The following is a 24,825-nucleotide window of genomic DNA, read 5'->3' as shown; positions in this document are numbered from 1 at the left end:
TTCGTGGCCAGCAGGTTCTCAGGTTATCTAGTTCCCATGTTTCTGCAAGTTAAAGCCTGGTTATTCTAAGGGTTCAGGTTACTTTGGCCTAATCAAATATCCCCTCATTTAGAGCCGGGCAGCCTTGGGTTTGAAATCTAGCCTCGGTATTCACCAGTTACGTAACTCTGAGCAAGTGATGAAACTTCTCTGAGCCTTAACTTACATATGAGTTTTAGAGATCGTAAGTCTGGGTTTTCAAGTTTGTTGTAAGGATTGTCTCTAATCTTACACAATACAAGGCAGAATAAGCAAAAAAGTGAATGTTATCATTATTCATTCATTCATCAAAGATCGAGTGTTTGCTATGTGCCAGACATACCTTCTATGTGCTAGGAATAACAGACAATAAATGTATAAACAAGTAAATAGTTTCATGTAAGTTCAAGTGCAATAACAAAACAGGTAGTGGGATTGAGAATGTGTGTTGAAACATAACGGGCATTTCTAATTAGTGTCTGGAGTTCCTACTGGATGATGTGACATTTGATTTAAAATCTGAATCAAGATGAAAACGTTCTGAAATTAGATTGTGATGGTTGTACAACTCTGTGAATATAGTAAAAACATTAAAATGTATACCTTAAATGGGTAAATTGTATGTATATGAATTACATCTCAAGTAATTCATGAGGCTGTTTGTTTAAAAGTCTAAATGAAGAAGAGAAAGCCAGATAAAAATCTTGGGTAAAAACACTGTACCTAAGAGAACAGCAGCACAAAACTCTGAGGCTAGAATAGGGCATTAGCCAGTTTGAAGAAAAGATTTGCTGGTAGGAGTTTAGTGAGGGAGAAGATTGGAGACAGTTGAGATTTAGACTGTGGGTAGGAGCCAGACTCAACTCCCTATTTAAGGGTGACAGGGCTTTGTAGGCCATGTTGAATATTTTGAATTTTTTCCAAAATGCAATGGGGGACTTTGAAAAAAATTAAACTGGAAAAGTGATGTCTGGTTTATGCTTTGAAACAATCACTGTGCTTTCCATAAGGCAGGAGAATTAACAGGATAGAAAAAGCACAAACAGGAAGAAAAGCAAAGGAGATAATTCCACAGTAACTAGAATGAAGTCCTAGGTATCCCACTTTTGACTTAGTCCTCCGTTCCCTCAAACTCTACTTTATTGATTATATTGTTATTTTGAGAACAGAGGTGTGACTGAAAGGGCCATCACAGCAGAAGGACCAATAAGAAGTAGAGAATTCATGCTCCACCACTACCCACAAAGGAAAAAATTATTGTAGTACCCTGAAGTTCAAATTGTCTGATTTCCAGTACCTGGACTACTCACAGAAGGTTTTGACATTTTTGGCTGACTGAAAATAGGCCATTCTAAACCGCTTCTGTCTTCCATTTAAAAACTAAGTCAACATTTGATATACATCATTCATCGGTAAGAAAATATATGGCAGAAGTTAAATCTATAAATTCTATATATCAGGCAGCTGCGCTGTTTTATATAAATGATTAAAAGTATGGCCTTTACAATCAGACAAAATTTGGTTTAAGCTTTGTCATTTAATGAGCGACTTAGAAATAGTTTTAAATTTTGTTAAATAAAATAAGGGACAAACATAACTATTCTTCATTGAGGTTCAAATGAGTTGAACTGTAAATGAGATGCCTATACATCAGTTAGCACAATGACTAATACATGGTAGGCACTCCAAATAGGTAGCCATTATAATTATTATTGCTTATTGTAATAATTGTTGTCTGTTACTTTTACAAAGGAAAAAAATATTTTGAAAAGATGAAATCTACTCACCTTTAAAAGACATGAACCTGTTAACTTCATGTAAAATTACCTTCACGTTAAGTTATGGTTAAAATTACCATACTCCATGTAATCTATAATAATAATATCAAATTTTTCCTGTAATAAAAGTAGTTTAAGCCCAATTTTAATAATTATAAAATCTTCAGCAGATTTCTCAGTAAGTTTTAGCAAACTATTTCTAATTATGAACTACTATGGAATATTGAGTTGGATTTTTTAAAAGATCCCAAATGAAAATCAAACTCATATTGAGAGCTGAATCCAGTTGGGCTTCTGTGTCGGGTGGGGACTTGGAGAACTTTTCTGTCTAGCTAGAGGATTGTAAATGCACCAATCAGCATTCTATAAAAATAGACCAATCAGCACTCTGTAAAATGTACCAATCAGGAGGACATGAGTGGGGCCAAATAAGGGAATAAAAGCTGGCCACCTGGGCAAGTGGTGGCAACCCGCTGGGGTCCGTTTCCACGCTGTGGAGCCTGTGTTGTTTTGCTCTTCACAATAAATCTTGCTGCTATTCACTCTTTGGGTCCGCACCAACTTTAAGAGCTGTAACACTCACTGCGAGGTCGTGGCTTCATTCTTGAAGTCAGTGAGACCACGAACCCACTGGAGGAACAACCAACTCTGGACGCGCCACCTTTAAGAGCTATAACACTCACAGTGAGATCCGTCGCTTCATTCTTGAAGTCAGCAAGACAAAGAACCCACCAGAAGAAATAAATTCTGGACACAATATGTTTAATATTAGAAGAATGATTACACATAGCTTGTTACAGATTTCCAAAAAACAGTAGGTACAGTTTTTAAAATTTACATTCACAGAGAATTTTAATGACATTGGAAAATGTGATCCTGTAAGTGAAAAAGTAGGATATAAAACAGCATATACACATTGTTATTTTGAAAATGTCAGAAACTTTGAAAAAAGATGGAGTAAAATATGTATAAAATTGATAATAGTTGATTTAGGGTGGTAGAAGTAAACATAATTTTTTCTATTTATATTTTTCTCTTTTAAAATTTGCTAATGTGCATAGATTCTTTTAAAATAATAAGAAAATAATACAGTTAATACGTTATAAAAAATAGGGACCTGGCTGTTGAAGTGCAATGGAGACAATTTGTTAGAACATGTGGCTTGTTACACAGACCCTTGAGAAGTTTGTTGAGAGAGAACGATTACCTAGAAACAAGAGTTACAGTAAATGGGGTAAAAAGGGCAAAAGTTCTTCAGATTACTATCCTATTTACCAAAGTTTGTGATATGTATTTTGAATATATGTGAAGAGCTTCACTTCTATCAAGCCATAGCACTTATTTGTCACTCTGATATAACAATTTAACATAAAATTGAGTTCATTCATTCAAATGAGCAGAAAAGGAAAAAAATGTAAGTATGTCTACTTTCCCGGGAATGGTCTTGCACCAGTATCTTTCTATTCATGTTAGCATTTTCTATGTAAGAAACAAATACCCAAAGACTTTTGTAGTAGAGAGTCCATCTGTTCCAATATAGTCAATACCCTTCTATTTGAGCATCAATTGGTGGCCTTCAATTAACCACCTTGCATTCGTTAATAGTCTGAAGGGGAGAGTTCTTGATTCTGGGAATCAGAGAGCTTTACTGCTGTGCCTCATGCAGAGAGCAGACCAGATGTCTTCTAAAAGCGAGGCAGTCTCCTTTAAATATGCATTAGAACTAGCATTACTATCACGCTCAGCCTTCCAAGGCTCTAAAAGCAGTGGCAAAGGAGGACTAAACATACATAATGCAAGCAACTTGGTCTATAAGCAGTCAGTATGTCATTATCCTTCAACAGAACTCTTTCAATTGAATTTTTGTGGTTTAGAGGTTTTAGGATATAATATTTCTCACTTCAAAGAGTTTTTTTATATTACTATATGAAGCCATGGTGCATTTAACTGACTTAATAAAATGTAATTCTTACTTTAAATCTTAAGAGGAGAAAAGCCTCTGTGAAAGAAATCTTTGTTAGCAAGGCATATAAGCAGAGTCCTGGTCTGCAATAATATTGATGATCACGACTTGGGTGTTACTATATAAAATTCAACCAGTCAAAATTCAACATCTTTAAGAATATTGCTACTTTGGGCAAAATTTGAGTTTTTCATTAGAGTAAAATCATTTCTGACATTTCATAAAGTTTAATACAAACAAAAATGATTAATCATATTCATAAATATGTAAACATATGATATTAAAAGGATATATTACATTTGAGACAAAATGGCAGAATCAGAATTTTTTTAATTGCTAAGAATTTTATGTAGCAAGTTTGTTTATTCAGTAACATAATCACAAAATAGAAATATCACATTCACAGAAGTGGAAATAAAGAGCATAAAATATTTTTAAAACACGAAAGCAATGGGATCACTTTCAAGAGCCTCAAAGAAAACCTTTAATTTACAATGCTACGCTTTCATGATTCATAGGATTAATGTGTGGTTTTTCTTTGATGAAAGTAGTCATGATTTTTTAGTATTACATACATTCATTGCATACGACAGACACTCTGATAAAAATGTACTGTTCTAACTACTTAATTGTTTTGGCTCATTTAACACCTTGTTTAAATAGCTTTAAGACATATAAGAGGCAAATAATTATATATACTTAAGGATAAAATTTTCAGATATTTAATTATCCAAACACACATTTACCCATTAAATTAGAACACTAACTGCTTAATATGTAAAGCTAGTTTGAAATCATGACTCTTGATTAAATACATACTTCAACATCTCTCATGAGACTTCCCAACTTCAAAAATGACTTTAAAAAATTAGCTTGGGGGTGAATCACCAATACATTCAGAAACACTGCCAAAACAAGGAGTTTTATTTCAAAGATCGAATTCAGAAAATGAACCAACTATTTTTGTACATTATATTAATAAATTGGTTCTTTGTTGAAAACCTCAAACATGAATGATATTAGCAATATGCATGTATGAGACCCATTAAAAATGACAATTCAAAAAAATTACTGCTTAACCTAAACGAAAAATGTTACTGTTGGATTCCTGCCTGGGGCTTAAATTGTGGTCTTGCATTAATAAAGTACGTTTGTTGATTCCCTAGCTTTGGGTGATACCTTGAAACCTTTTGTGTTTTCTGGGAGATATTTCACACAAGTTCTAAAATTTGAGAGTCCACTTAACAAATAAAATTCCCACTTACATGATAATATATTAATTCTAATATTATATAAATAGAACAAATCTGATTCATTTATAGGGCAAGTGCTACATTCTGAACTATCTAACTCAAATTAAATTCAACTCTGTGGCAAACAATTCATTTTCTTATTAGGCAATCAATGTTACCTTCAATAAGGCAATTCCCATTTACCCTCTGGCCATAGCAGTTGTCTTAAAACCAAGTTCTAAACCTGTAGTTCATGTAAAAGGATATGATTTCCTTAGCAAGTAGTTAAGAAAATCTACAACAGGCCGGGAACGGTGGCTCACGCCTGTAATCCCAGCACTTTGGGAGGCTGAGGTGGGTGGATCACCTGAGGTCAGGAGTTCGAAACCAGCCTGGCCAACATGGCAAAACCACATGGCTACTAAAAATACAAAAATTAGTCGGGTGTGGTGGTGGGCACCTGTAACCCCAACTACTCGGGAGTCTGAGGTACGAGAATCACTTGAACCCAGGAGGCAGAGGTTGCAGTGAGCTGAGATTGCACCACTGCACTCCAGCCTGGGTGACAGAGCAAGACTCCATCTCAAAAAACAAAACAAAACAAAAAACTACAATAGAGATGTATGTCAAAGAGAAGATAAGTTCTTAAGAAGCTGCGTCTAATTAGTGAAGCTCTCCCTTCCCATATTCAGTGATCCAAGAAACTGAAATTTAAATGGAAAAATGAATCTGTAAAGTTATAGATGTAAAATTCTCAGATTCTTCATTGTTATTTCCCAAGTGGAAAAGGATTAGAAATAATAGAATATTATTGATTTTTAGAGGAAAGTAGATTAAAAAGTGTTTACATTTTTAAAACTTTATACAGTGTTGCTCAATGCTAACCAATAGACCATTGCATTCATTTGTATATGCAAATTAAACTGGAAAATCCATAAAAACATATGTATCACCAGTAAATGAATCAGTAAAGTACAATATAACACAAAAGAAAAAGAAATATTGCTTGATTTTTTCCAATAAAAGCAAGGTTAATAAAAACATTTTTAGTAAGAAAATCTATCATTTTTATTTTAAAAATCTTTCAATTTTAAACATCATTACCAACACATTAAAAGTATTATCAATAAGTGCCTTTACAATTTCAAGCAAAAGCTACTGTGTTTTCCTTATTGGAAATACTGCTTTCAGTCATCTTTTTTGTCTGAGGTACTCTCTTCATGCTTTTCAGGGCTGACTTTATTACTGGCGGTGGAGGGGGTTGTCTGGACTTCTTTTGGTAATGAAAACACATGGCACGTCTGGAGGTCTAGGTATGTTGTAAATATCTTAGCATATTCTGGATGCTTTAAGGCAAAACTTTTAAATTCCTCTAGAAGAGAAAGAAAAAAAATCCAATAAGTTGGGGTGAATCTTCTTTTGGCATGATGCAGATTAATAAATGACTCTAATAATGCAATAATTACGAAATTCTACTACCCAACACACAAACATTGCTGATGAAAATATAAGTTGTACAACCACTTTGGGAGATAGTTTTTCCATTATCTAGTCAAGTTGAAGATATACATACTCTTTGACCCATTAATTCTACTCTGAGGTATATATCCTAGAGAAATTTGTGCATATTGTGCTCTGAGAGACATGTATGAGAATGTTCACAGCAACATTATTTATAATAGATAAAAATAAAAACAACTTGGATGTCCATCAACAGTAGAAATGCATAAATAAATTGTGTCATACTCATGGAACATAAGGCCATATGGCAATGAAAATGAATAAAAAGCTATGTAGAAACAATGTGGATTAATCTTAAAGCCATAATGTTTAATGAAAAAAGCAAGATATAAAGTAACACATAATTGTATGAGTCTATTTATATAAAGTCCAAAAACTTAGACAAAACTAAAATTTAATATTTAAAGATACATACTTTAGGGGTGAACTGTTAAAGTAAAATAAAGCAAGGCAGAGATTCCTTTTTAAGTCAGGATAACAACCCCCTTCTTTAAGAGAGAGGTAGGGGTGTGGTTGGGAAAGGGCACACAGGGGTTTCTGGAGTTGTGGAAAAGCTCTATTTCTTGACTTGAATGGTAGTTACACGGGTGTTCACTTTATAAAACTTCATTGTGCTTTATATGTTTTATTTAGTTTTCTGTATTTTTGTTCTTTCTAGCAATTTAAAAAATGTTTAAAAAATTATATTACCCACCACTTTCTATAATTGGTTTTTAAAACCATTTGAGCCCTTAACTCTGGTACAGAAAAATACAGTCTTAAAAAGCTGAGCCTTGATTTATAATCAATAATGGATAGGAAAGTGTACAATATATAATAATCATACCACAAGACCTCCAAGTAGAGGAGTTCTTTTTATCTCAAGTGTTTTAGAAGCTGAGATAGGGCTACAGAAGGCTTACTTAGTTAACTATCAGGACTTGAACCTCAATCCTCCAGTAACCTGGAGTTTCTGAAATATTATTCTGTCTTCTATTTTGAAATCCTTCTATTCTCTTCTTTTGGGTGGATAAAACTTTATTGAGCTTATTACAGCAAAGATAGCATGGTCTTTGGATTAGCTGCCATTTGGCTCTATAATAAAATAATGTTAACTAAATGTCCTATTTCTATACATTTACTTTTAAAAAATCCTCTGATAAGCAAGGGTCTGCTTCATGACATATTAGGCTACCTAACTCTTGAATATAAAAATAGGTCTTAGTCAGCAGTGACCTCTGATTATGCCACTGCACTCCAGCCTGGGCAACAGAGTGAGACCGTATCTCAAAAAAACAAATAAACAAACAGGTCTTAGTGATGAGGAAGTCACCAGATTGAACTCAAATCATTATTTGCAATTGCAATGTTATTTTGCATTAATAAACCACTTTTTATTTCTAAATCAGGCAAACTACTAACTGTTCTTTTTTAACTTCCAAAATAAAGGTTCTTGTTTCTAGGGATACATTACAGAAAAAAATAAAAATAAATGAAGTTTAATCTACATGAGTCTGTTTCAATGACGGAGACACATGGAAGACTTAAGTGACTTTGAAGATAAGTGAGCATGACAGTTGATCTACTGAAACCAAGAACTTTAATTTCAAGACTTGTGCTATGGCCAAAAGATCAAGATCCTCTGTTGGGATGTCAGTGGCATTAAAGAGTAACTCATTGCTGGAAGTCCTGTGATTGACTCTACGTGGAATTTGAGCATTAATTTAGATAATGGAAAACTGAAAATAAAGTAATTTAAGGCAGCAGTCCCCAACCATTTTGGCACCAGGGACTGGTTTCATGGAAGACAATTTTTCCATGGATGGTAAAGGGGATTGGGGAGATGGTTTCAGGATGAAACTGTTCAACCTCAGATCATCAGGCATTGGATTCTCGTAAGGAGCGTGCAACCTAGATCCCTCACATGTGCAGTTCACAATAGGGTTCATGAACTCCTATGAGAATCTAATGCCTCCACTGATCAGATAGGAGGCGGAGTTCAGGCTCTAATGCTCACTCGCCTGCCACTCACCTCCTGCTGTGTAACTCCGTTCCTAATGGCCACAGATTGGCACCGGTCCATGGCCTAAGGGTTGGGAACCCCTGATTTAAAGGATCACATTTAAACAATCTAAATGGTCACATTCATGACATTTATCAATATCTACTTTTTAAACAAAATTATACTTAAATACTTCAAACATTCTTGAAAAAAATAGCAGATTTGCCTAATATCGGGAAAGGGGAGATATTCTGTATTCTGCAAAGAAAAAGGTTGAACTCCAAAAAACAAAGCAGATTTCCCTGAAAAATTACTTAAATCAACAGGTTATTATGGCTATCTACAAATCATTTTTAGTATTAGCTTCCATTGAAGTAGTTATTCCAAATAGTTTTTCAAAATTTAGTAGTTTGGAGTAATAGTCTTCCTTATGAAAACAGCCAGAGAAGAATTAGTACACTTGAATTTATGACTCATAAGTTTCATCTCAGTATTTATACTTCCCATTTTATCCTGTTTTTTCAAATGAACTCAATAGATTAAGTGCCCTAGGCATTTAATTACCTAAATGACAGTAATTAAAAACAGAGAGTAAGAGAAGTATGTGATCTACTTTCCCATCCCATGAAAGTTAACAAGCTGAAACTCTTGAACACCATAAGGAAAGAGTAATTAAAGAGGAATCTCCATCCAGCCTCAGGGGAAAGACTGCGGAAGTTAAGCCAGCTTGACATCCATGACCACATCAAACCCAAGACAGGGAAACAATTATCTTGGTCTCTCCATTGAGGTGTGTTTCTCAACAACTGCATTGTGAATATAGAGAAGCGTCAGTCCAGTGCAACTTGTTTTGATGGGTGGACTTGAGCCATCAAGAGAAAAGACAGTTACTGATGGATAGACCTGCCACTTTGCCACAAGTTCTTTCTCCATGATAGACCCTAACTCACAGGAGTTGCTAACAAGATGGCATGAGACAAGGAATGTGAAAAGTTACATAGGTCACTAATAGTAAACATCAATAAATCGTTTAGCTACTATTATTGTTGGTGCCTCAGTCCATGTTCCTTTACTATAGTTGCAACCTACTTGGTTTACTTGTTCAGTTTTGCCTGGCCACACTGAAAGCAGAGATCACTGAAGTGTAGAGTCAATAGTGCAGGCTCCAAAGCCAAACTGTTTTGGTTTTTGAATTGTGGCTCTGATGTTCTTTAGCTAAATTATCTTAGATAAGTTACTAAAGTCTTTGTATCTTAGTAAAATAAGAATAATTAAGAATACCGATTAGATAGTCTTGCTATAAAGATTAAATGGGTTAATATATATAAAATGTTTAGAAGAGTGCCTAGCATATAAGTCCTCAATAATTAGCTATGACTATCATGCCATTACTACTATTATTACTGTGGTCATCATTATTACTATTATGTCTATTATTAATGTAATTAGTTAAGAGAAACAGTACTCTTGAGCATCAGTCCATAGTCTGGATGTCCTCCTTGTAAACTAAGTCAGGAGGCCAGATTACCTACTCACCATAGGAAATTGAGTCCCCTTGGGCTATTTCCTTGAAGAGACCAGAAACATCAAGGTCAGGCACTCCAAGGGAAGCCTGTAGAATGGTGGAGAACTCTTCCTCCGTTATGTAGCCATCCTCATCAACATCAAACAGCTGAAGAAAATAAAATGTAAGAATTAGCTCCCTCAGGATCATAGTGGTAGGGAATAATCTTGGAAAATAAAGTCTTTAATAATTCAAACATCTACTGTGGCATGGGCTAGAAATATGTATATTAAGAAAGTATCATCTCTACTACCCTCACAACACCTGTAGCTTGGTGTTTGAGAGAGACAGGATTAAAACAGGAGCTATACCAATGGTCCATAGTACAAAGGGACAGGGGATCTCCATGGGGAACATAATGAATCCTACCCAGAGAGGTCCAAGAAGGCTTCATAGGAGTTGACATTTGAGTTGGGTCTTAGAACATGAAGAGAAGTTCCCAGAATATACAAAGAATGGCAAGTGATTGCCTGGGGCTCCAGTCAGGAGATAGAGACAAACAGGAATTAGATCATGGTGGGTATATAATTCCTCATCAAATCCTCTAGGATTATAATGGGAGTGGAGGTGGTGTGATCCTATGAGAACTGAGAAAACTTTAAGGCAGAGTATGGAGGATGAATTGGGAGCAAGAGGTTGATAAAACCAGAGGCAGGAAAACCAGTTAAGAGTCTGGGTTTGAGAAGCAGCAAGGATAGGAAGGGATAGAATTCATGAAAAGCAAAGACAAGACTTGCATATCAATAAGGGGTCTGTAGTGATGGAAAGGTCAGAAGTAAAAATGGTATCTTCTAGTTTAGGCAACTGGGTGAAAGCTGATTACATTAGCCAAAGTGGGAAAACAGAACAAGCGCCAAATGAGATCAAGAGTTAGACCTAGATAGGTTAAATTTGAATCAGAGGTGCCAGGAGTAAAGAAGAGATTCAGAATATCGTTTTAGGAAACTGATGAGTCTTGAGATACGAATTTGGGTAAGAATGGAAACTATGGGTATGTTTGAGCTTATCTGTAGAGAATGCACAAAGTAAAGCAAAGTCCTGGGAACAGCAACAGCTGAGGTATGAGTAGTGAAGAGGAACTGACAGAAAAGGCTTAGAAGCAGCAGCCAGATAGGAGAACCAAGAAATTAGAGCATGTATCTTAGAAGCTAAGGGGGTGTGTTCAGGAAAGAGGAAGAGACGCTAACAGTGGTAAGGGCCAACAGAGCAAAATGCCATAGGAAGTCCTAGCAAGAAGCAAAACCGTTTGTTGGATTTGATTATTAGAGGATCCTGATGATTTTAGTAAACAATTTCAGGGGACCGGAAGCCAGATGGTAATGGGAATCAAGAGATGAATAGAAGTGAAAAGCAGAGGCAAGAAATATGGACTCTTCATTTTAAGGAATTATGAAACAAAGGGAAAGAGATAATCGGGGTAGTATCCAAGCACGAAAGAGGTTATTTTAGGAAGGGAGAGACTGAATATGGTTTAAGAGGAGGGGAAAAGGCAGTAGAGTGGGGTAGACTGAAAGTCATGCAGCAAAATAAAGATAACTGATGGATAATTAATATTCCATACTCAAAATCCTCTCCTGGGTCTTAAGAATTTTTAATGATATGAGTACTTACTTTTTATAAGCACTGATCAAAAGTGTTCAAATCACTTTACATGTATTAACTCACTCAACCCTCACAATAGTCTTATGGTAGGTGCCACTGTCAGTCCTATCTTACAGATGGGAAAGCTGAGGCACAAGGAAGTTAAGTAACTTTTCCCAAGGTCACACCACTTGCAAGTAGTACAGGGGGCATCCAAATCCAGGCAGATAATATCTAGAGTTCCTGATGTTGAGATTTCTACTTCTGACCAAATACAAGATCAAAAACAGAGAAAAACAGCTATTAGATAAGGGGTGATAACCATGAAAAAAATAATAAGCAAATACTGAATCATGTTTTAATGGTCCCTAAAGGGTAGGAGGATAAAAAAGTATAACTTGAAGTTGAGATTTGTTGCCTCAGCAGACAAAGCTCTGGCTTCAAGTCCATTTCTTACCACTCAGTGCCTAGTTAGGGGATACAATAGTTGGAAAGTGAAAAGTGAATTGACATCTGTTTTCACAAACTGTAGACCTCAGGCTCTTCATGTGCCTTGGACTTCACACAGTAATTGCCAGGACTCAGTCATAGCTCCCTCCTCACAAGCTCTAAGCTTTCTTCAGAGGCCTTCCATTTCTAAACAGTTTGTGCCAACTCATCTAAACAGTCTAAATTCTTGCCAGGTTTGGTGCTTTGGTGTCTCTCACTTCTGTATAAGTTTCTTTTACATGGTCCATACTAAAGACTTTTACTTCCTCTATATGTGTCCTTTGCCATAACTCCCCTCTCTAAACTCTTCAATTTCCCTCACTTACTCGTCACTCCCCACTACAAAGTTCCTAGATCTAAGGTAAACCCCATGCATGATCTAGACTCTGGTAGAAAGTTTAACACCTCAGTTTCCTTTGAAATGGGGACTGATATCTCCCCATTGCACAGAATAATGTGGAATCTTAATGAAAACATTCTGTCTTTCCCATCACACACATGGCCCAAGACCAGCTGGACCCTCCCTGAAATGTGCATTATGAACAGAGTTGGAGTTTGCTCATTTTAACTGCAGTGGCCAGGGAGGTTGTAAGGCTGTTCCTGCAGCCAGGACCTCTGAAGCTTCCTGGCTGTGAGTTTTCCCTTGAGTCTACTCCCTGGCCTTACAAATAATTCCACTTTGGCGTCAGTCAGCCAGTCTATCTTATTGCTTGCAAATGAAGAATCTTGACTAATATTCTAACTCTAAGTGTCACTGTGAAGGTGAAATGAGATAAAAGATGGGAAATTAACTGTGAAGTGCTATCCAAATAAAAGTATGTAAAAGAATCCTATATGTAAAAGGATACTACTAAATAAAAAGCATGCAAAAATACTTCCAAAACATAAAACACATTTAAAAAGGAGGGTTAAAAAATAACCAATGTAAAGCATAATTCTTGTCTTACTGAAAAAAAGAAAGCTAATTATAGTTTTAAGCCCTCCTTTCTTCCCTTCCCCTTCCCCAAACCAAGGTCTAGGCTAGAAAAAAATCTCACAGCTTCTTTCAAAACGTAATTACTGTGATTAAGAGCCAAATTTTATATCAGGTCTTTCATTGGTAAACCAAAAATGACCATTTGCTCAACTAAACTGATAATTACACGTACAATCCCCAAACAGAAACAGAAATATCTAGATCAGAATAAGTTAGCTATGTGTGTAATTTTAGGTTTTATGATGAATAAGTCTGTAAAAGCTGAAGGGCTTAAACTTTGGAAAAAGTCTGGCCCTTGCCTTATGACCATCTGCTAAGCATCAACCATTTAGGTTCTTTATATGCCTAGCAGTTAACTCAGTTTAAACCAATCTGAAATAAAAAGTAAACTCAGGGGCTCTTCTGTCAATGATAGTGCACATGAAAATTCCTAAGGCTTATCCCAATTGGCCTCTAAGACATAAGAAAGAACTCTTGGAAGAAGAAAGTCTTTCTAGATAATAGAGGGGGAAAAGCCTTCTTGGAATTGCAGGGAGACATTCTTCTCCAAGAAAGTCAGGAAGAGATGAGTAGAAAACAGAAACAGAGAAGGTCTGCAGCTCTCCTGCCGGACAAAAGCAAGGAAACTACGTGGCTGTACAACAAGAGCCAATATACATAGCTTAGCAAGACAAGGAGAGAAATGAAGTTTCTCTTTTACTTGAGAGACGACCTTAGAACTAAAAGGGAGTGTCATATTTAAACATACAGATCAGATGAAGCCCCTTTACTCTCAGAACAGAACACACATTTTGGAAATGTATTCTTCCCTCTTGTTTTGCACTTGTAAGTAAATGGTCTTCAAAATTCAAACTTTCATCAAGCTCTGTGGGAACCAGGGACACGAATTTTACTCATCTGCTCCCAATTCAGATCGCTGTATTGCTGTGAAAATATATGTGATACTACAGGAAGACATGAGGGGTAGGAACTTGGGACATTTATGATGGTGTTCATGTGATGCCACAATGCCAAAACAAATTTTATTAGAAAAAGTACCACTGAAAATATCACTGACATACAGAATGAGAAAATAACGATAGATCAGAACTTTCCAGAGAGTGAATTAGGATGACTAGTGACAGGTGGTGTTTATTTATAAACTTCCCTTTGGGGCTTCAAAATGGGGAAGCTGAAAAGAAATAATTTTTTAAGTTAGCTTGTGAAATCTCCTGCTCTTCAATCTTGATGCTGTTAATTAGGCTACTTCTAGAGACTTTTTGCTTAAATAAATGCTTGTGTTTTCTTTATTCTTAGTAGCAACTGACTTAATCACATTATTGTCCTGTACATGTCACAGCAGATCTATAAAATCACGTAATAGATTCTCTGATTTTCAGATAATACACTTAGAGTCAACACTTGTTTACAAGGCAGACCAAGATGCTTTCAATGGGGCTGACAGTACCTTAAATGCCACCTGGATGATCTCCTCTGTGTTGGAAGGGTTGCACAAGACAGCCAGGCCAATCACATACTCTCGGAAGTCAATGCTGCCATCATGGTTCTGTGAAAGGATGGGATAAATCAATTAGGAGGGCCACTAGAGGAATTACTATTAATCCTACTACAAGGTAAAATTCAGGTATGTCTTATAGCTCAACCTCATCATTCACTATTTGGAGAAAAGTCTCACTAAGAAGGAACAGCAAGCAAGTAGCCCAACTATTCCCAAGAAGGAAGAAAAATATATTTTCTGTTCAGCAACAAATATAAACTTTTTATGACTGGGGCCATTTGTCATGGCTCTATGGCACCCAGTGTGGGTTCTTGAGCTCAGCTTTGCCATGATGGGAGCCCCTCTGGGAGGCAGGACCTATGAGTTTCATCCTTTGTGGAAGTGAAGTGTTCATTTCACCATTACTGGTGGTCCTGCCATAAAGACCAACACCAAAGGGTCATTAAGGGTCCTAAGGGGTTACTAAGCAATCTTCCACATGTGGAAAATGAAAGAAAAGAAAAAGGGCAATAATCACAGCTACATTTTTTCTTTTTTCCAGGCTTAATCTATAGTAAACCAGGAGCAACTGAAGCAAACTTGGGCAACTTTAATAGCCCTGGGGGACATCACCCCAGAAGATCTTACACTTCTAAGCCAATGAAAATAAAGCATAACTAGTATAATATACCTTAGGAGGCATTTCCTGATGGCAATATAAAGGAAGAAATTGATCATTGTAATTCAGGCTGACTAAATACAGAGTTTTCCCTGTACATTAACTGTTTACCTAGACAGGAGCACTAAGAAGATGAAAATGGAGAGAAGAAAGCTTCAGAGAAAAGGAAGAAAGAGAGAGAGAGATAAAGTAGAAAGTAGGGAGGACTGAAGGAAGAGAGGCCAGACAGAGAACTAAAAAAGAAAGAGGGAGTAGAGGAGAAGGGACAAATGAGATGGAAGTGTTAGAAAAAGATAAAGAGGTGGAGGGAGGGGAGGAGGAGGGAGAAAGAAAGAGAAACTGTAAGTAAGTACTTGATTATAATACCAGGTGTTAGAATTATTTTGGCAGCAAAATTTTCAAGTGATAAATTCCCAGATAAACTATGAACCAGCAACAACAAAGCTAGGGCAGTACTTAATTTGATAGACTAATAACAATATTTGACACAACAAGAGTATGATAATCATCTGTGATGAAGTATCTACGCTTCAATCAAAAGTTTCTTAAAAGCAAGGGCTGTTTCCTTTGTGTAACAATGTATTCTCATTCCGAGGCACAGAGACAGGGGCTAAGAAAAAAACCAAAAAAACAAAAAAACACAACTTTTTCTCATCTACCGTTACCTACTACTCTAGGTTCATAGAACTTTCACTTTAAAACACTAAGGCAAGAATTATTTGCTGGAGTTTCATGGATGAATTTGGGGAAGGAAGGGCTGTGAAGCCCCTGAAATGGTATGCAATTTTTATGACATCTTTCTAGAGAAAAATGTAGCTTTTATTAGCTTCTCAAAGCAACCAAAACTTAAAAAGTTAAGAATCATTTTCACCATATTACTTTATCTTACTGCAGGGTGGAAACTAAAAGGAGTAATAATTTAATCTCGTTTTCTCACCAGAGAAGGTAGAAACAGAGGTTTCAAGATTTCCCTAAAGGAACAAGGTTTATTCCTGAAACAAACATTCAGGTCATCTGACTTTCTTTTGTCTGATTACCAGTCTGTCAGAGAGCTGTTTTTGTTTTGTTTTGTTTTTTGTTTTTCCTTTTCTTTAATCAGCTTTATTTGTGTTGATTACATTTACATTCAACCGAATGCATCCATTTTAAATGTACAGTTTGATGTGTTTTTTGGTCTTTGTTTTTTTTAAAGATATGCTCTTACTCTCCTGCCCAGGCCGGAGTGCAGTGGCTATCCATAGGCATGACCATAAGCGCACTACAGGCTTGAACTCCTTGTCTCAAGAGATCCTTCCACTTCATCCTCCAAAGGAGCTGTAACTACAGGCATGTGCCACCACACCCAGCTTAGTTTGATGTGTTTTGACAAATGTATACACCATGGTAACCAGCGCCAAAGTCAATATCTACATGTCATCACTCCAGACGTTTCAGAGAAGGCAGAGTATTAAAGGAAATCATTTCCTTCTTTGCCACCACCATTTAATTTTCTTATGTACTCTGGAGGGCTGTTTTTACTGAACCTTAGAGGTTGAGGAGCTTCTTGAACCATGGCTTTATTGCTCAACATAGATACATTTCTTCTGCAATTAGCTTTTTCCACTAAGCAACATAGAAGTCTTAAATAGAAATTCTTAAGAACAGATCCAAGAATGATTTCTGGACACTGAAGTTACTATCATAGATTGTCTGTATAATTGGAAATGCCCCTTTGAATTTATGTTGTATCTTTATTGTGAGATATCCAGTTTTTATCTATACTACCAAACCCTATGTGTAACACTTGTCAGGAAGCATCATTAAGTCATTTTGCAGATGGAGAAATAGAAATGTGACAAACTCTTAACATTACCACTAGTCACAGAACAAGGTAACATTCTGGACCCCTAATTTCATTAACATATGAGTGGTTTTGAATGACAAAGAATGTTAAAGCAGAATCTTGATGATCACAAGAGAGGGTATATGAATCTTTTCATCCTAGTAATGTGAAGGAAAAAGCAGCATGGAAATTACTCTGAGAGGTTATATTATTGGATTAGTAAATCAATATACTGTTAAGATTCCAAATTCAGAATAACAAAATTTAGAACTGGAAGGAATCTTATAAATCATCCATTCAACTTCTTCATTTTACCAATGAAAAAAATGAGACAAAAGTTTCTCTTGAGGTCACAAAACTCACCATTGCCATAGCTGCAATTAAAATTTAGATAATCTGGCTGCTTACTAAAGCAAATAGCTTGATAAAATGTACCCCAAAACAGATAAAAATTATACAGCAAAATATACTATTTTTAATTCTTAAATGTCAAATCAGTATCATGATAAGAATTATTGCACAATCTTTGGTTCTTTTCTTTAAAACCTACTGAGGTCCCCAGGAAGAATTATAAACTTAATAAAAAAAAATCCAGACTTGAAGATATTTCAGGGCCACATTTCAAAGGAGACCAGCTCTTTGGAGCGAGGCCGTAATCCCTCCATAACCTGTCCTAATCTGGAGCCCAGAGAAGTCCAGAGTTAGAACTAAGGAGTTACACTGGGTAAGTACAAATAGAAAAGATAATGGTCTCATGGAAACTCCAGACAGTGGGCCCCATCCCTCTCCTGGAAGTCAGCAGGATCAGAAAAGCATGGAAGTGTGTGTGAGGGGAGGTCACTGTGAGCTCATGGCCCCCCAGCACCTTTCATCTGCTTAGTCACGCAACACCAGCTTTCAGGGCCAGCAGGAAGCTCTAGGCTACTTGTTCAAATATTGTCCACTTAAAACTCTTGAAAAAATAAGTGGTGATTCTCATGTGTCTGATTCTCAGGTATCAGTTCCTTCCAGTTGTTTCATAGTTGAATTTATTCACATCTTTATTCATGTGGAATTAGATACTCTTTATAACTTTTTATGTTTAGTAAAATTTAAGGATATGGTTTTGAATACATTTTGCAATGATAAACTCCCAAGAAGAGGGACTATTTTTCTTTCTGATGTTATAACTGAAATATATCATCCCTGTAAATGAGAGATAATCAGTGTTGTCAAAATAATTTTAAAACGTTTACATAAAACAGAATTTACTTGGCAGCAACCAACAGAAAAAAGTCTTCACATCGTCAGAGATACTCTATAAATCCAAAGGAGTATTATTATTAAAATACAGTAAATTCTGAGCTGTACAGAAGAGTACGGGAAGAAGTATTCGATTTAACTGAATATTCTAAGAGCATATTTCTACCCATATACATAATTGAATCAGTTTCTAGGAATAAAATTGTTTTAATATACTTAAATATTTTTAAAAAGCAATTCTGAAGGTTCTTCAAGATCAGTAGGCACATTAGATATCCATACTTTGTAAGTGCCTCCACAAATATTTTTTAAGTCCCCACTATATGGGTAGTTGTTTAATACTACTGATAAGATTTTTTAAAATAATTGTTTTTTCAAGACAGGGTCTCCCTATGTCACTCAGGCTGGACCCCCCGGGCTCAAGCGATCCTCCGCCTCAGCCTCCCAAGTAGCAGGGACTACAGGTGTGCGCCAACTTGCTTGGCTAGTTGTGGGGATTTTTAAATTTTTTTTGTTGAAACGGGGTTTTGCCATGTTGCCCAGGCTAGTCTTGAACTACTGGGCTCAAAGCAATCAGCCCACCTCAGCGTCCCAAAGTGCTAAGATTACAGGCATGAGCCACCATGCCTAGCCAGTACTGATAAGATTTCTGACTGGGGTAGCTAGATAAACCAACTTTTAAAAACACATGCACTGCTACCCAAAAACATTTTTAAAGTGACCTTTAAGATCACATACAAATTTTGAATGTTTCTGGAAGTTTGCTGTTCATAGTTACAAAGCACATGATTCTTTTTCCTTTTTTATAGGTTATAAAATTTAGTGGATTATATCAAGAGAAAGTTACTTTTCAAAATCACATGGGATCTTTTGAAATTTAAAAATGTAGATGTATAATTTCACATATTTTTATCACTATGATTTTCAATTTACATTGATTAAATTACTTAATGTCAGAAATTTGAGAATAATGGCATGGAGTTATATGAATTATATAAATCTTAGGCTATATATAGTCTTGCATATAGAGCAGGCAAATTTTTAAAAAGGTGTCAAGTTAAATATTGCTTCTAACATTAAAAATGTGCCTTTAAAACATCAAATATTGAATGAAAACTAAGAAATTCAATCACTTGCTAGGCTATTGGTTCCACACAATGCTAAATATTTGGTTACTTGGAAAAAGTCCAGATTTTTTAGTTCTAGTATCCACTCTGATGTCTGAGATTACTTATACAAATTCAGAAGAGAAAAGGAGAGAAACTTAGGTAATTTCGGGATGTTTTTCCATGAGCATGCTGGAAGAGAATTGTAAAAGTAGGTAATCCCTCAACTTGAGAAGCAAGGGCAATAATACCACTCCTAGTGTGAGATGATTGTTTTAACTTTTATGAAACATTTACAATAAAGTGAGGAACAAAAATGTGGTTACATTGTTCTTTCCACAACCATCCTATGGAAAGGTTAAATTATAAACCTAATATTCTGAGACCTTAAAAGATGTCTGGCAGCTTTCCCCTTTCTTGGCTACTTTACTACATCCATGCCTAACATATTCCTGGACTTATTCTAAAATAGAGAGATTGTTATTAATGTGTGGTTGCTGGCAGCAGCCTCCTTCTTATGTAACCACACCTGGTCTAAGTAGCACACCAGACCAAGGTTAAATTACAAGTCCCTTGAGGAAAGTGGATGTGATCTCTGTGCTTGGCTCAGTTCAGAATTATATGTGTGTGGTATTTCATAAATATTGTATGATGGTGATGATGGTGAACACAAAGGTCAAAAGCCAACCTCTCCACATTTCACTGGGGATTTCTAACAGGAAGCTGAGGGATGTTAACAGGCTAGTTACATCATTTCCATAGTTACAACTTTCTTCTAAATGAGTCCAAAGAGGAAGAAAGAATTTATCTGCAAACTCGGGATGACCCTCCAAAGTAGCCTGGGATAGAGACAATGCATTAAAAATCAGAGAAGCAGAATGGGTAGAGACCAATTAAATAGCAGACAGAGGAACTGAGCACTTACAAATGTAGCCTCTCTAGCTGTGTCTACTGGCACCGGAATTCTGGATTCTGTTTGCTCTGCTATATTAGCCTATTATCAAAATTATAAAGCCAAACGAAGGTCTGTACGCAAGAAAGGCACAACTACCCCAGCTTTTGGGTGGCATTTTCTTGGTATTTCTATCTTCCTTCTCCTGAATGTTGGCAACACTGACTCTCCTGCATGGCCTTAGTTTTGGCTGAGACAGGCTTGAAAAATACTGTTAGGTGGCCCTACTTCAAAGCAATCAAGGCTGTCAACCTTGGCTGATCATTAGAATCACTTGGGGAGCTTTAAACATATTCATCTCTGGGCCCCACCTCTAAAGAGTCTTATTTAACATATTTGGAGACTCAAGTATTAGTATTCCTAAAGAGCTCTCCCAGTGATTCCAAATTGCAGCCAGGGCTGAGAATAATTGCAATAGTCAGCAGTATATGTTCTCTATATTGGTTTACATTCCATTTAACTGATTACTGTTCATGTGTTTTTCTTTTTTTGTTTTTCTTTGTTTGCTGCTTATTTCCTGCCTGTAGTTTTCAAAGATGAACAAAAGAATTTTCCTTGCTCTAAGGCAGGACAAGACACGACAAGAGCTGGCTAACGTCAACAGGGCATGCCTGATTTTGTATGAAGTATGTGTAAGAGCAAACATTTTGATTCATTAAGGCAGCTAGAGACATTTTTGAACTATGAGCATACTGTTTTATTCCTCAATGTCTTTGACTCTCTTTACAAATGTATCAAAACAAAACAAAATTGCTATGTGCTTTTTTTACTAAAGAAACAGAATTAAAGAACTTTAGAATTTTAGATAGTAGCTCCATCATTTAAAAAAATGCTACCCTTATATAAAACTGCTTAATTTCATTGTCTGAACCTGTTTCTTTATGGTTAAATAAGTTTCCTAAAAAGCACTTTTCATTTTTTTACATAATGGAAAAACCAGGTATAAAATTACAAGAAAAACAGATTTTGAACCTCTCTCCTCAACTTTTTAAAATGGAAAATGTATCTCCTGAGGGCTTTCTTGATTTATTCTAGGATTAAAAACATTCATTCTTAACAACAATAACAACAATAATAAAGTTCCTACTCCTTGGAATTTATTCACTAAATAAGCAACACCTTTTAAAATCTACTCCATTAGAACTCTACCCCACAACCTCCCCACCATATATATGCAAGTCCATATAAAGCCAAATCTCAAAAAGCTGATATACAAACCACTCAGAACATTTTTCGTGAAATATCTGTTTTAATTCAGCAGTAAAAGGCAGCACACGATCAGAAATATGTAGGGTTGTGAAAGAGCTTGCCAGGAAATGAGAGCTGTTGCACAGGGTATCAGCAACTGTGTATAGCTTGGCAAGGTTTTCAGTCCTGTCCTCCAGGGAGGATCTTGACTTCTCAGTTCCCACTTCAGGAATACATGGTTAACTGTAGCCATTCTTTGATAGACACTTGAATCAGGCCATCTCTATCTCTATCCAGAGACTTGAAGGCACGAAACATGGCATCCAGGCGGACCAAGCAGCTGATGAAATTGTTAAAATCCATATCTCCATCTTCATTAGCATACCGGCGGACAATCATTTGGTAAAGTTGTTCATTTAGCTGGAAGCCTGCGGCCTGCAGAGCTCCCCGCAGCTGAGAACTTCCCAGAGACCCAGAATGGTCCCTGTCATACTGCTTATAAACACACTGCCATTTCTTGATGTTGTTCCACAGATACTTAAATTCTTCAAAGCCCAGCTTCCCAGTGGTGTCACTGTCCATGACAGACACAATGCTCCGGCAGGTGTCAAGACTAAAACCGTCAGTCTTCAGATCTTTGTGCTTAGAAAGGACTTTGTTGAGAATATTCATCAGATCAGTGGCACCCACCTCCATGTCTGGTCCAGCCAGCTGTGTAAATTGTTGCCGAAATCGCCTAACTTCCTCACTTTCTGAGGCCTCCACACTGGTGAAATGCTGCTGAGTGGGAGGCGGTTCTGGAGTATACTGAGCTGCTGCAGCCTCACTGATAAAATTCACAATTCCTCCAACTATCCCTCCAATATTTCTTCCTCCTCCTTCTCTTCTCTGACCACCTCCTCCAAAGAGGCCTCCAAGAGCTTCTCCAAGACCTCGATCTGCTCCTTCCAATAGAGCCTTTGCAAGAAACATGCTTTCAGTTTAACAAGCAAATGCGGCAGCAATCTTAGAGATGGTATGAAAAAAGATGAAATGGAGTTCAAGTAGTTTACATGTGGAAGAACTGGCTTTTCTTTACCTGCTTACACTGCACCACGCCCCATGATGTGATGTTTCACATCCTACTGAAGATACCTGAGTTCCATGAGGTCCTAGCACCTGCCATATTTTACAAGGCCTCAATAAAATTGTTTTCACTCTTCCAGATATTTATAAATTATAGTATGTAGGACACCTTTGGATAATAAAGAAAAAATATTAAAGTATGCATTTTTATGTGATTGATTTCTTAGTCCTCTGTCTCAGCACCTAAAAAATGATGTGCATTTTCCTAACAGGAAGAAGGTAAATGATGCAAGGAAATCAAAAATTTCTTTTCTAAGAAATATTTATTGTTAGAATAGAATTGAAGAAATCTTGGGCATTGGAAGAATATTTAATCCTCTTCCTTTAGCAAAGATTCTCAAAATCCAGTAGTCTTAAGAAAAACTTAGAAGGGAGATTTTTAAAATGCAAGGTCCTGAATTTCCACTCCCAGAGATTCTGATTCCATAGGTCTGCTGTGGTGTCTGTGATCGACATTGCTAAAATCTTTTTTGAAGTGTAACATTCATGTAAAAAATGTATCATATAAATCACAAATGGATAGCTCAAAGAATTTCACAGACTGCACACATCCCAGAGGCCTCTTCATACTTCTTTCTAGTTACTTCCGTCTTCCAAGGATAACCACTGTCCTGACATCTAACACCATAGATTTATTTTTGCACCTTAAATAAATTAAATCAGACAGTACAGACTCTTTCATTTATTCCTTTTTCATTATAAAAATGTCAAATGTTTTAAAATTGTGATAAAATACACATACCATAAAATATACTATTTTAACCATTTTTAAGTATAGAGTTCAGTGGCATTAAGTATATTTGCATTGTGAAACCATCACCACCAGCTATCTTCAGAACTTTTTTCATCTGGCAAAACTGAAACTGTACCCATTAAAGAATAACTCCCATTCTCCCCTTCCCCCACCCCTGGTAACCATCACTCTATTTTCTAGCTCTATGATTTGACTACTCTGCATGCCTTATATAAGTGGAATCATACAGTATTTGTTCTTTTGTGACTTGCTTATTTCAATGAGCATAATTTCTTCAAGATTCATCCATGTTGTATCATGTGTCAGAATTCCCTTCCTTTCTAACGATGAATAATATTGTATTGCATTAATATACTCATTTTGTTTTTCCATTATCCCATTGGTGAATACTTGGGTTGCCCTTTTGGCTACTGGGAATAATGCTGCTATGAACATGGGTATACAAATATTTGTTTGAGTCTTTGCTTTCAATTCTTTTGGGTGTATACCAAGAAGTGGAATTGCTGAATCATACGATAATTCTATTTTTATCTTTTTAAGGAACTACCGTATGCTTTTCCTTATTGACTGACCACTTACATCCCCACCAGCAATACACAAGAGTTCCAATTACTCCATATTCTTGCAAACACTTGTTATTTTCTCTTTTGTTTTGTTTTCTAATAATGGCCATCCTAATGGGTGTAAAGTGGTATAACATTGTAGTTTTGATTTGCATTACCCTAATGATTAATGATGTTGAGCATCTTTTAATTTATTAATACTTACTGACCAAAGAAGATCTTTGGAAAAATGTCTATTTAAATATTTTGGCCATTTTAAAATCTGGTTATTTGTTGGGTTTCTTGTTGTTGAGTTGCAGGAGTTCTTTAAATATTCTAGATATTAATCCCTTATCAGATATATAATTTGTAAATATTTTCTTTCATTCTGTAAGTTACCTTTCCACTCTGCTGTTAGTGTCCTTTGATGCACAAAAGTTTAAAATTTGTATGTGGTCATATTTATCTATTTTTCTTTGGCTGCCTGTGCTTTTGGCGTAATATTCAAGAAATCATTGAGAAATCCAGTGTCATGAAGCTTTTCCTCTGTTTTCACTGAAGAGTTTTATAGTTTCAGCTCTTATGTTTTGATCTTTGATCCATTTTGAGTTAACTTTTGGATATGTGTAAGGTAAGGGTCCAACTTCATTCTTTTGCATGTGGATACATAATTTTCCCAGCACTATTTGTTGAAAAGACCATCCTTTCCCCATTGAATGGTTTTGGCATTCTTGCTGAAAATCATATGACCATATACACAAGGGTTTCTTCTGGGCTCTCTATTCTATTCCATTGGCTTATATGTCTTTCTTGAAACCAGTGCTGCACTGTTTTG

The 24,825-nt window shown here is 36.2% G+C and overlaps 2 protein-coding genes across 3 annotated transcripts in view; both read right to left on the bottom strand.

The window, feature by feature from the left end:
• Nucleotides 1-3,966: 3,966 nt before the first annotated feature.
• The window catches only part of LPCAT2 (lysophosphatidylcholine acyltransferase 2), a 77,134-nt gene continuing 56,275 nt past the window's right edge, over nt 3,967-24,825 (bottom strand). For both annotated transcript variants that reach the window (XM_004057662.5, XM_055364255.2), the window contains 3 exons: nt 14,551-14,649; nt 10,030-10,165; nt 3,967-6,363 (listed from right to left, as the gene is read on the bottom strand). In XM_004057662.5, the coding sequence (XP_004057710.3) occupies nt 6,179-6,363; nt 10,030-10,165; nt 14,551-14,649 (420 nt within the window). In that variant the 3' untranslated portion in view covers nt 3,967-6,178. The remainder of the gene's footprint in view (nt 6,364-10,029; nt 10,166-14,550; nt 14,650-24,825) is intronic.
• CAPNS2 (calpain small subunit 2) lies at nt 21,025-22,627 on the bottom strand. Its single transcript, XM_004057661.4, has one exon. It carries the CDS (start codon nt 22,539-22,541, stop codon nt 21,795-21,797), a length of 747 nt encoding a protein of 248 aa, XP_004057709.1. The 5' UTR covers nt 22,542-22,627; the 3' UTR covers nt 21,025-21,794.

This window comes from Gorilla gorilla, chromosome 18 (assembly GCF_029281585.2).
Source record: "Gorilla gorilla gorilla isolate KB3781 chromosome 18, NHGRI_mGorGor1-v2.1_pri, whole genome shotgun sequence".
NCBI classification, from domain to species: domain Eukaryota; kingdom Metazoa; phylum Chordata; class Mammalia; order Primates; family Hominidae; genus Gorilla; species Gorilla gorilla.
Note: the sequence above shows the minus strand (reverse complement) of the source record. Positions and strands in the feature narration are given on the sequence as shown.